The 15,826-nt window shown below is 47.8% G+C and overlaps 1 protein-coding gene across 2 annotated transcripts in view; it reads left to right on the forward strand.

Moving 5' to 3' along the window:
* kalrnb (kalirin RhoGEF kinase b) overlaps positions 1–15,826 on the forward strand; it is a 123,669-nt gene that overhangs the window by 106,286 nt on the left and 1,557 nt on the right. For both annotated transcript variants that reach the window (XM_039689247.2, XM_039689248.2), the window contains 3 exons: positions 6,537–6,722; positions 7,730–7,901; positions 8,052–8,215. In XM_039689247.2, the coding sequence (XP_039545181.2) occupies positions 6,537–6,722; positions 7,730–7,901; positions 8,052–8,215 (522 nt within the window). The remainder of the gene's footprint in view (positions 1–6,536; positions 6,723–7,729; positions 7,902–8,051; positions 8,216–15,826) is intronic.

A 15,826-nucleotide genomic window follows, 5' to 3' on the forward strand; every position in this document is an offset into this window, starting at 1 on the left:
GCACTCAGGTCTAAGTCTCATGGCCCTCTATCAGAGTCCAGAGTTTTGGGAAGATTGGAGAAACTTAATTTTTCGCCCAAAAAAAAAAAACGTAAGGGGTACCACTGTCGTTTTTTTTTCGGGCCGAATTTTTGAGTTTCGATATCTCATCTCTGGAAGGGGCTAGAGCCTCCATTTTTGCACTCAGGTCTAAGTCTCATGGCCCTCTATCAGAATCCAGAGTTTTGGGAAGATTGGAGAAACTTAATTTTTCGCCCAAAAAAAAAAACGTAAGGGGTACCACTGTCGTTTTTTTTTCGGGACGAATTTTTGAGTTTCAATATCTCAGCTCTGGAAGGGGCTAGAGCCTCCATTTTTGCACTCAGGTCTAAGTCTCATGGCCCTCTATCAGAATCCAGAGTTTTGGGAAGATTGGAGAAACTTAATTTTTCGCCCAAAAAAAAAAAAACGTAAGGGGTACCACTGTCGTTTTTTTTTTCGGGCCGAATTTTTGAGTTTCGATATCTCAGCTCTGGAAGGGGCTAGAGCCTCCATTTTTGCACTCAGGTCTAAGTCTCATGGCCCTCTATCAGAATCCAGAGTTTTGGGAAGATTGGAGAAACTTAATTTTTCGCCCAAAAAAAAAAAAAACGTAAGGGGTACCACTGTCGTTTTTTTTTCGGGCCGAATTTTTGAGTTTCGATATCTCAGCTCTGGAAGGGGCTAGAGCCTCCATTTTTGCACTCAGGTCTAAGTCTCATGGTCCTCTATCAGAATCCAGAGTTTTGGGAAGATTGGAGAAACTTAATTTTTCGCCCAAAAAAAAAAAACGTAAGGGGTACCACTGTCGTTTTTTTTTCGGGCCGAATTTTTGAGTTTCGATATCTCAGCTCTGGAAGGGGCTAGAGCCTCCATTTTTGCACTCAGGTCTAAGTCTCATGGCCCTCTATCAGAATCCAGAGTTTTGGGAAGATTGGAGAAACTTAATTTTTCGCCCAAAAAAAAAAACGTAAGGGGTACCACTGTCGTTTTTTTATCGGGCCGAATTTTTGAGTTTCGATATCTCAGCTCTGGAAGGGGCTAGAGCCTCCATTTTTGCACTCAGGTCTAAGTCTCATGGCCCTCTATCAGAATCCAGAGTTTTGGGAAGATTGGAGAAACTTAATTTTTCGCCCAAAAAAAAAAAACGTAAGGGGTACCACTGTCGTTTTTTTTTCGGGCCGAATTTTTGAGTTTCGATATCTCAGCTCTGGAAGGGGCTAGAGCCTCCATTTTTGCACTCAGGTCTAAGTCTCATGGTCCTCTATCAGAATCCAGAGTTTTGGGAAGATTGGAGAAACTTAATTTTTCGCCCAAAAAAAAAAAACGTAAGGGGTACCACTGTCGTTTTTTTTTCGGGCCGAATTTTTGAGTTTCGATATCTCAGCTCTGGAAGGGGCTAGAGCCTCCATTTTTGCACTCAGGTCTAAGTCTCATGGCCCTCTATCAGAATCCAGAGTTTTGGGAAGATTGGAGAAACTTAATTTTTCGCCCAAAAAAAAAAACGTAAGGGGTACCACTGTCGTTTTTTTATCGGGCCGAATTTTTGAGTTTCGATATCTCAGCTCTGGAAGGGGCTAGAGCCTCCATTTTTGCACTCAGGTCTAAGTCTCATGGCCCTCTATCAGAATCCAGAGTTTTGGGAAGATTGGAGAAACTTAATTTTTCGCCCAAAAAAAAAAACGTAAGGGGTACCACTGTCGTTTTTTTTTCGGGCCGAATTTTTGAGTTTCGATATCTCAGCTCTGGAAGGGGCAAGAGCCTCCATTTTTGCACTCAGATCTAAGTCTCATGGCCCTCTATCAGAATCCAGAGTTTTGGGAAGATTGGAGAAACTTAATTTTTCGCCCAAAAAAAAAAAAACGTAAGGGGTACCACTGTCGTTTTTTTTTCGGGCCGAATTTTTGAGTTTCGATATCTCAGCTCTGGAAGGGGCTAGAGCCTCCATTTTTGCACTCAGGTCTAAGTCTCATGGCCCTCTATCAGAATCCAGAGTTTTGGGAAGATTGGAGAAACTTAATTTTTCGCCCAAAAAAAAAAACGTAAGGGGTACAACTGTCGTTTTTTTTTTCGGGACGAATTTTTGAGTTTCGATATCTCAGCTCTGGAAGGGGCTAGAGCCTCCATTTTTGCACTCAGGTCTAAGTCTCATGGCCCTCTATCAGAATCCAGAGTTTTGGGAAGATTGGAGAAACTTAATTTTTCGCCCAAAAAAAAAAACGTAAGGGGTACCACTGTCGTTTTTTTTTTCGGGCCGAATTTTTGAGTTTCGATATCTCAGCTCTGGAAGGGGCTAGAGCCTCCATTTTTGCACTCAGGTCTAAGTCTCATGGCCCTCTATCAGAATCCAGAGTTTTGGGAAGATTGGAGAAACTTAATTTTTCGCCCAAAAAAAAAAACATAAGGGGTACCACTGTCGGTTTTTTTTCGGGCCGAATTTTTGAGTTTCGATATCTCATCTCTGGAAGGGGCTAGAGCCTCCATTTTTGCACTCAGGTCTAAGTCTCATGGCCCTCTATCAGAATCCAGAGTTTTGGGAAGATTGGAGAAACTTAATTTTTCGCCCAAAAAAAAAAACGTAAGGGGTACCACTGTCGTTTTTTTTTTTCGGGCCGAATTTTTGAGTTTCGATATCTCAGCTCTGGAAGGGGCTAGAGCCTCCATTTTTGCACTCAGGTCTAAGTCTCATGGCCCTCTATCAGAATCCAGAGTTTTGGGAAGATTGGAGAAACTTAATTTTTCGCCCCAAAAAAAAAAAGTAAGGGGTACCACTGTCGTTTTTTTTTCGGGCCGAATTTTTGAGTTTCGATATCTCAGCTTTGGAAGGGGCTAGAGCCTCCATTTTTGCACTCAGGTCTAAGTCTCATGGCCCTCTATCAGAATCCAGAGTTTTGGGAAGATTGGAGAAACTTAATTTTTCGCCCAAAAAAAAAAACGTAAGGGGTACCACTGTCGTTTTTTTTTCGGGCCGAATTTTTGAGTTTCGATATCTCAGCTCTGGAAGGGGCTAGAGCCTCCATTTTTGCACTCAGGTCTAAGTCTCATGGTCCTCTATCAGAATCCAGAGTTTTGGGAAGATTGGAGAAACTTAATTTTTCGCCCAAAAAAAAAAAACGTAAGGGGTACCACTGTCGTTTTTTTTTCGGGCCGAATTTTTGAGTTTCGATATCTCAGCTCTGGAAGGGGCTAGAGCCTCCATTTTTGCACTCAGGTCTAAGTCTCATGGCCCTCTATCAGAATCCAGAGTTTTGGGAAGATTGGAGAAACTTAATTTTTCGCCCAAAAAAAAAAACGTAAGGGGTACCACTGTCGTTTTTTTTTCGGGCCGAATTTTTGAGTTTCGATTTCTCAGCTCTGGAAGGGGCTAGAGCCTCCATTTTTGCACTCAGATCTAAGTCTCATGGCCCTCTATTAGAATCCAGAGTTTTGGGAAGATTGGAGAAACTTAATTTTTCGCCCAAAAAAAAAAAAACGTAAGGGGTACCACTGTCGTTTTTTTTTCGGGCCGAATTTTTGAGTTTCGATATCTCAGCTCTGGAAGGGGCAAGAGCCTCCATTTTTGCACTCAGATCTAAGTCTCATGGCCCTCTATCAGAATCCAGAGTTTTGGGAAGATTGGAGAAACTTAATTTTTCGCCCAAAAAAAAAAAACGTAAGGGGTACCACTGTCGTTTTTTTTTCGGGCCGAATTTTTGAGTTTCGATATCTCAGCTCTGGAAGGGGCTAGAGCCTCCATTTTTGCACTCAGGTCTAAGTCTCATGGCCCTCTATCAGAATCCAGAGTTTTGGGAAGATTGGAGAAACTTAATTTTTCGCCCAAAAAAAAAAAACGTAAGGGGTACCACTGTCGTTTTTTTTTTCGGGCCGAATTTTTGAGTTTCGATATCTCAGCTCTGGAAGGGGCTAGAGCCTCCATTTTTGCACTCAGGTCTAAGTCTCATGGCCCTCTATCAGAATCCAGAGTTTTGGGAAGATTGGAGAAACTTAATTTTTCGCCCAAAAAAAAAAACGTAAGGGGTACCACTGTCGTTTTTTTTTCGGGCCGAATTTTTGAGTTTCGATATCTCAGCTCTGGAAGGGGCTAGAGCCTCCATTTTTGCACTCAGGTCTAAGTCTCATGGCCCTCTATCAGAATCCAGAGTTTTGGGAAGATTGGAGAAACTCAATTTTTCGCCCAAAAAAAAAAAACGTAAGGGGTACCACTGTCGTTTTTTTTTCGGTCCGAATTTTTGAGTTTCGATATCTCAGCTCTGGAAGGGGCTAGAGCCTCCATTTTTGCACTCAGGTCTAAGTCTCATGGCCCTCTATCAGAATCCAGAGTTTTGGGAAGATTGGAGAAACTTAATTTTTCGCCCAAAAAAAAAAACGTAAGGGGTACCACTGTCGTTTTTTTTTCGGGCCGAATTTTTGAGTTTCGATATCTCAGCTCTGGAAGGGGCTAGAGCCTCCATTTTTGCACTCAGGTCTAAGTCTCATGGCCCTCTATCAGAATCCAGAGTTTTGGGAAGATTGGAGAAACTTAATTTTTCGCCCAAAAAAAAAAAACGTAAGGGGTACCACTGTCATTTTTTTTTTCGGGCCGAATTTTTGAGTTTCGATATCTCAGCTCTGGAAGGGGCAAGAGCCTCCATTTTTGCACTCAGATCTAAGTCTCATGGCCCTCTATCAGAATCCAGAGTTTTGGGAAGATTGGAGAAACTTAATTTTTCGCCCAAAAAAAAAAAAAACGTAAGGGGTACCACTGTCGTTTTTTTTTTTCGGGCCGAATTTTTGAGTTTCGATATCTCAGCTCTGGAAGGGGCTAGAGCCTCCATTTTTGCACTCAGGTCTAAGTCTCATGGCCCTCTATCAGAATCCAGAGTTTTGGGAAGATTGGAGAAACTTAATTTTTCGCCCAAAAAAAAAAACGTAAGGGGTACCACTGTCGTTTTTTTTTTTCGGGACGAATTTTTGAGTTTCGATATCTCAGCTCTGGAAGGGGCTAGAGCCTCCATTTTTGCACTCAGGTCTAAGTCTCATGGCCCTCTATCAGAATCCAGAGTTTTGGGAAGATTGGAGAAACTTAATTTTTCGCCCAAAAAAAAAAACGTAAGGGGTACCACTGTCGTTTTTTTTTTCGGGCCGAATTTTTGAGTTTCGATATCTCAGCTCTGGAAGGGGCTAGAGCCTCCATTTTTGCACTCAGGTCTAAGTCTCATGGCCCTCTATCAGAATCCAGAGTTTTGGGAAGATTGGAGAAACTTAATTTTTCGCCCAAAAAAAAAAAACATAAGGGGTACCACTGTCGTTTTTTTTTCGGGCCGAATTTTTGAGTTTCGATATCTCATCTCTGGAAGGGGCTAGAGCCTCCATTTTTGCACTCAGGTCTAAGTCTCATGGCCCTCTATCAGAATCCAGAGTTTTGGGAAGATTGGAGAAACTTAATTTTTCGCCCAAAAAAAAAAACGTAAGGGGTACCACTGTCGTTTTTTTTTCGGGCCGAATTTTTGAGTTTCGATATCTCAGCTCTGGAAGGGGCTAGAGCCTCCATTTTTGCACTCAGGTCTAAGTCTCATGGCCCTCTATCAGAATCCAGAGTTTTGGGAAGATTGGAGAAACTTAATTTTTCGCCCAAAAAAAAAAAACGTAAGGGGTACCACTGTCGTTTTTTTTTCGGGCCGAATTTTTGAGTTTCGATATCTCAGCTCTGGAAGGGGCTAGAGCCTCCATTTTTGCACTCAGGTCTAAGTCTCATGGCCCTCTATCAGAATCCAGAGTTTTGGGAAGATTGGAGAAACTTAATTTTTCGCCCAAAAAAAAAAAACGTAAGGGGTACCACTGTCGTTTTTTTTTTTCGGGACGAATTTTTGAGTTTCGATATCTCAGCTCTGGAAGGGGCTAGAGCCTCCATTTTTGCACTCAGGTCTAAGTCTCATGGCCCTCTATCAGAATCCAGAGTTTGGGGAAGATTGGAGAAACTTAATTTTTCGCCCAAAAAAAAAAAAACGTAAGGGGTACCACTGTCGTTTTTTTTTCGGGCCGAATTTTTGAGTTTCGATATCTCAGCTCTGGAAGGGGCTAGAGCCTCCATTTTTGCACTCAGGTCTAAGTCTCATGGCCCTCTATCAGAATCCAGAGTTTTGGGAAGATTGGAGAAACTTAATTTTTCGCCCAAAAAAAAAAAAACGTAAGGGGTACCACTGTCGTTTTTTTTTTTCGGGACGAATTTTTGAGTTTCGATATCTCAGCTCTGGAAGGGGCTAGAGCCTCCATTTTTGCACTTAGGTCTAAGTCTCATGGTACACATTGATGGCCTAAGACATGAAAACTGCTGTTATTTTATATCGAGGGGAATTTCTGAACAATTGCATCCAAAAAGAGTAAACTGAAGAGTAAAATAAAGTCACAAAGACACAGGTCATGTCCACACAGTCTAACCGCTCCCAGGTATCTTGACTTGATCTAGATTCTAGAAGATCACAGAAACAGAAGTGTGCGCTTGGATGTGTGCTCAGGATTGCTTGTGTGTCTTTGCACAGGGGAAGTTGACAGCTCAGGGAAAGTTATTGCAGCAGGACACGTTCTTTGTGACAGAGCAGGACTCTGGCGTCCTGTCCCGCAGTAAAGAGCGCAGAGTGTTCCTCTTCGAACAGATCGTCATCTTCAGCGAGCTGCTTCGGAAAGGCTCGTCTACACCAGGGTACCAGTTTAAAAAGAGCATCAAGGTACATTTCAGGACAAATTGATCCAAGTTGAGCAAATAAAAGTGACCCTGGACCACAAAAACAGTCACATGGGTACATTTTTTGAAATTGAGATCTGTGAGTCTGAAAGCTGAATAAATAAGCTTTCCATTGATTGCTGCATCCACTCACAAAAATTTATTTTTGAGATATTTACGGTAGGAAATTTACAAAATATCTCCATGTAACATGATCTTTACTTAAAGGAGTAGTTCACTTTTAAAAACACTCACTCACCCCCATGTCATCCAAGATGTCCATGTCTTTCTTTCTTCAGTCGAAAAGAAATGAAGGTTTTTGATGAAAACATTCCAGGATTTTCTCCATATAATGGACTTCAATGGGAACCAAATGGTTTAAGGTCCAAATGAGAGTTTCAATGCAGCTTCAAAGGGCTTTAAATGACACCAGACAATAAATAAGGGTCTTATCGAGCGAAACGATTGGTGATTTAAAAGATAAATAAAAAAGTTTAAGTTTTATAAGCACAAATGCTCTCCTTGCTCTGTTCTGTGATGCGCGTTCGTGACTCTCCTGTTCAAACTCGTTCATCAAAATGAATAAATCTTTTTTCGAGTCGTAACTCGATGGGTCCTTATTCGCCGTCTGGTGTCATTTAAAGCCCTTTGAACTCTTATTTGGACCTTGAACCGTTTGGTTCCCATTGAAGTCCATTATATGGAGAAAATCCTGGAATGTTTTCATCAAGAACCTTCATTTCTTTTCGACTGAAGAAAGAAAGACGTAGACATCTTGGATGACATGGGGTGACAAGTAAATTATCAGCAAAAGTTTTTTTTAAAGTGAACTACATCTTTAATATCCTAATGATTTTTGGCATAAACGAAAAAGCTTTAATTTTGACCCATACAATATACTGTTGGCTATTCCCACAAATATACCTGTGCGACTTGTGACTGGTTTTGTGATCCACGGTCACAAATAACTATTTATGTTGTGCAACTTTTTGTCTGTGTTGACCTTTGCAGGTGAACTTCTTGAGCTTGGAGGAAAATGCAGACAGCGACCCCTGTAGGTTTGTGCTGTTATGTCGTGGTTCATCTGAACGACTGACGTTACAGGCCGCTAACATCGACATCAAGAAAGAGTGGGTCCAAAGCATCCAAAAACTACTGGACATGCAGATCAATTTCCTCACCGGTGAGCGCACTATAAAAGGGTTCAGGGTGTGGGATTTGGGGTAGTTGCTGAACAAAAAACAAGCAGATCTCAATGCTGGTTATATCCTTTTTCATTTAATTTTTATTTCCGGGATCGTTCATAACCTGCTGCTCATCTTTTTCTGATCAGCTCTTCAGAACCCACAGGAATACCACAAGAAAGAGAGCGGAGGATCTTTGACCAGGCAGCTGTCCAATAGCAGCCGTTCCTCATCCTCTCACCCCTCCACCCCCCTCAAACCCAACACCGCCCCCAATGGAAGCCCCGCCCACAACCCCAATAAACATGCAGAGGTGAGCATGATTCAAAAATATTACATCAATCTACATAGCATATCAGTTAGCTATTTTTTAAATAGTTTTAAAAAGTTTTAAAGCAAATTATTGAATTAATATGGCAATTAATCAATCAAATTGATAACATATCAATGTTTGCTGAAGAAAAGGACCTAAAAGATGCCCTTGTCTGAAGATTCTAAAACATCACTGGATCACTGGAAAAGTTCAAAGAAAAAAAATATATATATTTAAAATATTTTAAATTACCATTACTGTTTCATCTTGCTTTCTAAACACTGCTCAGAAATCATGAGATTAACCACAAATTCTTAAAAAAAAAAAAAATGAATAGCAAGTAAATATGTTCCAGATAGTATTTTTCATATATTTATAATACATGTAATAGGTATTGATTTCTGAAAAATATGTATGCTGCTGTTCAAAAGGAAAAAAGAAGCCTCTTAATTTATTCCCGTAATACAAAGCTTAATTTTCAGCATCATTACTCCAGTCTTCATTGTCACGTGATCCTTCAGACTGACTTCCACTACACCAAAAGCTCTAGTGTGAAGTAATCACCCTAAACAGAGACCAATTATCTCAATTGGATTCTGTGCTTAAACAGTATTGTGTATTATCTAACAAATCCAATTAGTTTCCCAGACCTTTTTAATTAGCGTGTCATCTAGGCCAGATATATGTAATGAAACACAATTCCATCCCAGTACACTAGTCTCTGCAGTGTGCATGCGCTGAACTGAATGTGTCCGTGCTGCAGTGCTGTGAAGTTCCAGTCTAATTGTCTTTGAGGGGAGGAGAGGTTCCTGCTAGTTATTCTTAGTGGGGAGAATGGCCTAGTTCCCTATCGTAGTCACTTCGAGTTACGTCAGAAGTGACGGAGATTGGGGGTTTCGCATAGAAAGCCAATCCTCTTCGAGTATTAAAACACGAGCCAATGGCATGCAATGCCTTGGGGCTGCGGAAATTTGCATAGCGTACTCCGCCCTACTCCGTGAGTATAAAAGGAGGAAGTGAACGCAACCGCAGTATGTTTTCGCTTCGGAGCCAAGAGAACCTCTTCACTCCTGAAAGCACTGTTCAAGACTCTTCGAGACGAGCGTCCTCTTCAGTGTTGGTGTGACGGCGGTACCCAGCGAGATTCTGCATCGCCTGCGATCTGAGCAGTGGTCTGCCAGACTTTGCGCTTCTCCCTGGTCGCTTCAGCGCTGAAAGAGTGAATTTCCTCCTCTCATTGAAAGAGCTGCACGCGCACGTCTTTTTAAAGACGGTTCGCCCGTGCTCTTCTGGGTGTGATTGATTTCTGTCGTCATCTGATGGTCACGATCGCTGCTTTGTATGCCTGGGCATTTCAGCATGCAGCAGCAGCGTTCGTGGATGACTCATTTTCCTTCTGTGGGAACATGACCATCTCTACACTGAGGTCGAGACTCAATGATCTCACTTGAGTGAGAGTCCCGGTCCCCCCCGCTCGATCGGTTTCCTCCATAGGGGGCCCGTCGACCCGGGGACCTGGTGATTTACGGTGATGGTGTGGGATAAGCCCCGACGATTCCTCGGGCCACACCTCCCGCCTCAGTGCGAGAGCCAGCGAGCGTTAGTTCGATTCAGTCGGTTGCTTCTTCGGTGGCACCGGCTGCTTCGGGCAGCGCTCCAGATGATGATGCGATGTCGATCACAGCATCACTAGGCGGGCTTGACTCCTCGGGAAGTGAGGATGCGGCCGCGTTGCCTCCCTCGGGAGCGTCAGCGCCGCCGTGTCTGATCCCGCGATGATGGCCGTGCTATCTCGGGCGTCCGTGAGCATCGGGTGGGGGTGGAACTCCGCCCCTCCCCGATCTCTCGCGGCTGAATAATTGGTTTTTGGGTAACGCTGCCGCCTTACGGCCACGGCCAACCCCAATTTCCTTTTTTCCCCGAGTTGCATGCGGAACTGACACGCACTAAAAAATAAATAAATAAATAAAAAAAAAAAAAAAAAGCGTGCTTAGTTCCCCGCCCTTCCTCCCCTCGGCGATGCGGCTGTCTGTGGGTACGCTGGGGCTCCCCCGGTCAACCGGCGGTTGCTCTCAGATGCCCCTCCAAAGCCTATGGGTTCTCGTCGTCTATGGCGGCGCGATTCTGTAGAGCGGCGGGACAGGCAGCCTCCGCCCTGCATATGATGAGCACCTACAAAGCTAGCTGCTCAGGAATGTGCACGAGGAGGTGACGGACCAAGCGAGCTGCGAGCCTGTCGCCTACCTTGTCCTTAAACGGGTCACGGAGGCGGTCGCTCGCTCCCTTGGTCAGGTGATGCCCACCGCTGTGGTCCAGGAGCATCATAATGTTCGGCGGTGCGGTCCAGGACTTTGCCCAGCACTTCTCGACCGCCTAGGAGCAGACGAAGGCGGTTTCTCTGCCCCGACGGCCAGCTGCTGCCTCCAACCAGCCGTCGGCTCGGACGCCTCCGCCAGCTCGCCGCCGAGGACGCCCCCCTGCGGCTCCCTTCCCTCCCACGCGGCCCCAGCAGCAGCCTTCAGCCGGTTCGCGTCGCGGAGGAGGCCACAGGTAAGCGTCCCAAGAAAAGAGCCCCCCCTCAGGCCGCATGCCCCGCTAGATGCCAGGCGAAGCGATGTTCCTGAGGCGGGCCGCTCAGTGATAGTGTCATGGTTTTTCTCAGGAGGCGGTGGCAGGGCCCCTCCTTCCCCGGTGGAGGGCCGGTGGAGAATCTTTTGTTCTAGCTAGCTCCCTGAGCTGGTTGAGGAAAAGCTGACACTGTCATTGAGCACACAGACTGGAATGAGCGCGCACGACGTCCAGTGCGTCGCCCCGTTCATTCCTCTCTGTCTCGGAGGGCGCGGAAGGGTGCGTGTGTCGTCCCCGGGCTACGCCAATCCCTTCCCCCTCTGTCGCCAGACCCCCGGCAGAACAGACCCCCGTGGAACGCTCTGCCTTCCCTGGTCTCTTCTGTCGGGGAGCGGGTTTCGACGGTGCATCCGGACGGGGTAACTCCTGCACGCATGCCGGTCGACCCGCCTCGCTGCCCCTCCGGGGGGACGTCTGTGGTTCGCATGACCCCGTTGGCTCACTTCCTGGAAGCCTGGCTAGCGCTTCCCGGGGTTCCCGCTGGGTCATCAGAACGATCGGATTCGGCTACGCGATTCAGTTCGCACGGTCTCTTCCCCGCTTCAGGGGAGTTCGCTCCACGATGGTTGGTGGCAATGCCCCAGTCTTGAGAGCGGAGATTGCGACCCTGCTGGCGAAGGGTGCAATCGAGACGGTCCCTCCAGCCGAGGTGAGGTCCGGGCTTTACAGCCCCTACTTCATTGTCCCCAAGAAAGACCGGTGGGTTACGACCGATCCTGGACCTGCGCATTTTGAACCGTTCTCTCCATCGACTACCGTTCAAAATGCGCACGGCCAAACGCATTTTCGAATGTGTTCGGTATCAGGATTGGTTTGCAGCGATCGACCTGAAGGACGCGTACTTCCATGTCTCCATTCTCCCTCGACACAGACCGTTTCTTCGGTTTGCCTTCGAGGGCCAGGCATACCAGTACGCCGTTCTCCCATTCGGGTTAGCTCTGTCCCCTCGCGTCTTCACGAAGATCGTCGAGGCAGCCCTTGTTCCCCTTCGCGAACACGGGGTTCGCATCCTGAACTATCTCGACGACTGGCTGTTACTAGCACACTCTCGAGCTCAGGTTTGCGAACACAGAGACCTGGTGCTACGGCACCTAGCCCGTCTGGGCCTTCGGGTCAACCGGGAAAAGAGCAAACTTTGCCCCGTGCAGAGGATCTCTTTTCTCGGCATGGAGATAGACTCGGTCGCCATGTCCGCGCAGCTCACGAACGAGCGCGCGCACTCACTGCTGGCTTGTCTTCGACAGTTCGAGGGCAAGAGTGCGGTTCCACTGAAACTTTTCAGAGGCTCCTGGGGCATATGGCATCCGCGGCCGCGGCAACGCCGCTCGGTTTGCTTCATATGAGACCGCTTCAGCTGTGGCTTCGCGATCGAGTCCCGAGGTGGGCATGGCATCGCGGCTCGCTCCGAGTTCCAGTGACTCCGACGTGCCGCCGATCCTTCTTCCCGTGGTCGAACCTCAGCTTTTTACGGACAGGGTCCCTATTCAGCGAGTTTCCAGGCATCTCGTTGTCTCCACGGATGCGTCTACCACGGGTTGGGGTGCCATGTGCAATGGGCATGCAGCCGCCGGTTCCTGGACAGGAGCCCAGCGCCTCATGCACATCAATTGCCTCGAGCTGTTGGCAGTACGGCTCGCCCGGCACCGCTTCCGAGCGTGCTCTAGGGCCAGCATGTGCTTGTCCGCTCAGACAACACTACGGCAGTAGCGTACATCAACCACCAGGGGGGGTCTACGCTCGCGCCGGTTGTCGCAGCTCGCCCGCCACCTCTTGATATGGAGTCAGAAGCACCTGAGGTCCCTTCGTGCAGTTACATTCCTGGAGACCGGAATCGGGCAGCCGCGAGCTGTCCCGGGCCCGTCCCATCTCCGGCGAATGGCGACTCCATCCCCAGTCGGTCCAGCTGATTTGGGACCAGTTCGGGGAGGCACAGTTAGACCTGTTCGCCTCTCGGGACTCGTCCCACTGCGCCCAGTTATTCTCTGACCCGCGGCTCTCTCGGCTCGGATGCGCTGGCGCACAGCTGGCCACGGGGCCCACGCAAGTGTGCGTTCCCCCAGTGAGCCTCCTTGCACGGGTGTTGTGCAAGATCAAGGAGGACGAGGAGCAGGTCTTGCTGGTAGCCCCCTACTGGCCCACCAAGACGTGGTTCTCCGAACTCTTGCTCCTCGCGACAGCACCTCCTTGGCCTATTCCTCTGAGACCGGACCTACTCTCTCAGAGACGGGGCACTCTGTGGCACCCTCGTCCCGATCTTGGAGGCTGCACGTGTGGCTCCAGGACGGGACGAGGCAGGTTTGAGTTCGCTGCCACCTGCGGTGGCGGCAACCATCACTTCCGCAAGAGCGTCGTCCACGTGACACCTTTATGCGTTGAAGTGAAACCTCTTCGTCAATTGGTGTTCTTCTCGCTGAGAAGACCCCCGGAGATGTTCGATCGGAGTCATGCTTCCTTCCTGCAAGAGGGGTTGGAGCGCAGGCTGTCGCCCTCCACCCTTTGGATTATGTCGCGGCCATTGCCGCGTCTCATGATGCAGTGAAAGGTAAGTCTATGGGAAGCATGACCTGGTCATCAGGTTCCTGAGGGGAGTGAGGGGGCTAAATCCGCCTCCCTCCCCTCCTGCCCTCTGGGGACCTCTCAGTAGACCTGGGTGCTCTGCAGAGGCCTCCCCTGGAGCCTTTGCAGTCGGTAGAGTTTTGCCCTGTCCTATGTGACAGCACTCCTGATTGCATTGGTATCCATCAGGAGAGTAAGGGACCTGCACGCACTCTCTGTTGACGAAGTGTGCCTGGAGTTCGGGCCGGCTTACTCTCACGTATTCCTGAGACCCCGGCCTGGATATATGCCCAAGGTTCCTACCACTCCCCTCCGGGACCTGGTGGTGAACCTGCAAGCGCTGCCCCTGGAGGAGGCAGACCCAGCCTTGGCACTGCTCTGTCCGGTACGTGCTCTCCGCACCTATGTCGACAGAACGCAGTGTTTCAGGACCTCAGACCAGCTCTTTGTCTGTCATGGGGGGAGCCAGAAGGGAAGGGCTCTCTCAAAGCAACGGCTGTCCCACTGGATAGTGGATGCCATTGCTTTGTCTTACCAGCAGCAAGGCCTTCCGTGCCCCCTTGGTGTGACGGCCCATTCCACTCGGAGTGTAGCCTCCTCTTGGGCTTTAGCGCACGGCGCCTCGCTAACAGACATCTGCAGAGCTGCAGGCTGGGCGACACCCAACACCTTCGCCAGATTCTATAATCTGCGAATTGAGCCGGTATCCTCTCACGTACTCGTTTCGGCCAGTTCTGGATCCGCTCAGGTGTCTTCGCTTGCTCGCCACTCCACTCCCCGGACTGGATAAGTGCGATATTTCCTCAGTTCTTCCATTGAAGTCTTGAGTCCTCCAGCACCGACGATGCGGGCACCACTGCGTTGCTCTGGATGCTAGCTAGGTGCCTCCATGCGCACGGTTCCCCATGGTAACCGTCTCATGTGTATTATCCACTGTAAGCCTCTCTGAGCATGTGTCTTCCCTTGGCAAGCCATCTGCCACCCCTGGAGTTTAAATCAGTAGCCACCTGCGGTTGGTACTCCAGTGTTCCATATGCGTTCCTATGTGGCCATATGTGTATTCTTAAGTCCTCCCTTCGGTAGGCAGCTGGTAGCATGTCCCCTTCGGGATATGTTCCCAGTGTACCTTGGTAATCCTGTGTCAAAGTCGGATCCCCAAAAAAAAAAAAAAAAAAAGAGGTAAGGCTCGGGGGTTCAGTCTTTCGCAGGGCACTGGAAGACAGCTTGAAGATGGCGTGATGGCACAGACCCCCAATCTCCGTCACTTCTGACGTAACTCGAAGTGACTACGATAGGGAACGTCTCGGTTACGTATGTAACCCTCGTTCCCTGAGTAGGGAACGGAGACGTTACGTCTCCCTGCCACTTCTGCTGTATCGCTGGGTAGAGGCCGAGTTCAGTCTTGGCTCCTCAGCGAAGACATACTGCGGTTGCGTTCACTTCCTCCTTTTATACTCACGGAGTAGGGCGGAGTACGCTATGCAAATTTCCGCAGCCCCAAGGCATTGCATGCCATTGGCTCGTGTTTTAATACTCGAAGAGGATTGGCTTTCTATGCGAAACCCCCAATCTCCGTCACTTCTGACGTAACGTCTCCGTTCCCTACTCAGGGAACGAGGGTTACATACGTAACCGAGACGTTTTCCAGCTCTGCCTGTGTTCTGTACCTGTTTCTCTTCTCTCTGCAGGGTCTCTTTCTTCCGTTCTACTTTCTCTCTTTCAGTCTTTTCTTCTCGCCGCAGTCTGGTGTGCTTGTCACTTGGCCTTGGCACACCCTGTATTCTGTGTCCCTAATAAATCACACTGTCACTGAATACCAGACTGCAGGAGCCACTCGCTACTTTTTATTTTTAAGTGTCTCGAAGCGAAGCTTTTCACCCAGCTATTTATTTCTCATGCCAGTCGAAGGTCAAGGTTGGCTCTGGCGGAGACAGTGAGGAACAGACTTTTGTTCTGATTTGTCCTGAAGCGCTCGGCCATATGAAGAAGGACATGCGTTTGAAGCAGCACTATGCAGTTTTTTTTTTTTACCTTTTAACTGAATAGCTTCGAAGTTATTGCAATGGTTATATGACTTTTTTTGGGTTGAATGTTGGGCGTCTTCGAGGAGCATACAATACAGACTGCTGACAGTTCAACATGGCACAGCTCTTAAAGGGGCCACACCTTATTTCCACTCGTTACAGCTTACATCCTACTGAATAGGTACCGGTATACAGGGGAGGGAATCAGGCTGTAAGTGCTATTGACGACACTGTACAAGTACTCCACAGCGACTCTAGGGGTCACAGTTTGACAATTCACAGTTTGACGGAAATCCTGCATAGTGTGGCTTTAAAGGTTTACCGCCAGAACCGGAGATGAATGGATTCAAAAACGGTAAAACTCAACAGTTTAACTCTGGGGGAGTTGTAAAATGAGCATATT

The sequence above is a fragment of the Pimephales promelas genome, chromosome 8, assembly GCF_988280905.1.
Source record: "Pimephales promelas chromosome 8, fPimPro1.hap1.1, whole genome shotgun sequence".
NCBI lineage: Eukaryota > Metazoa > Chordata > Actinopteri > Cypriniformes > Leuciscidae > Pimephales > Pimephales promelas.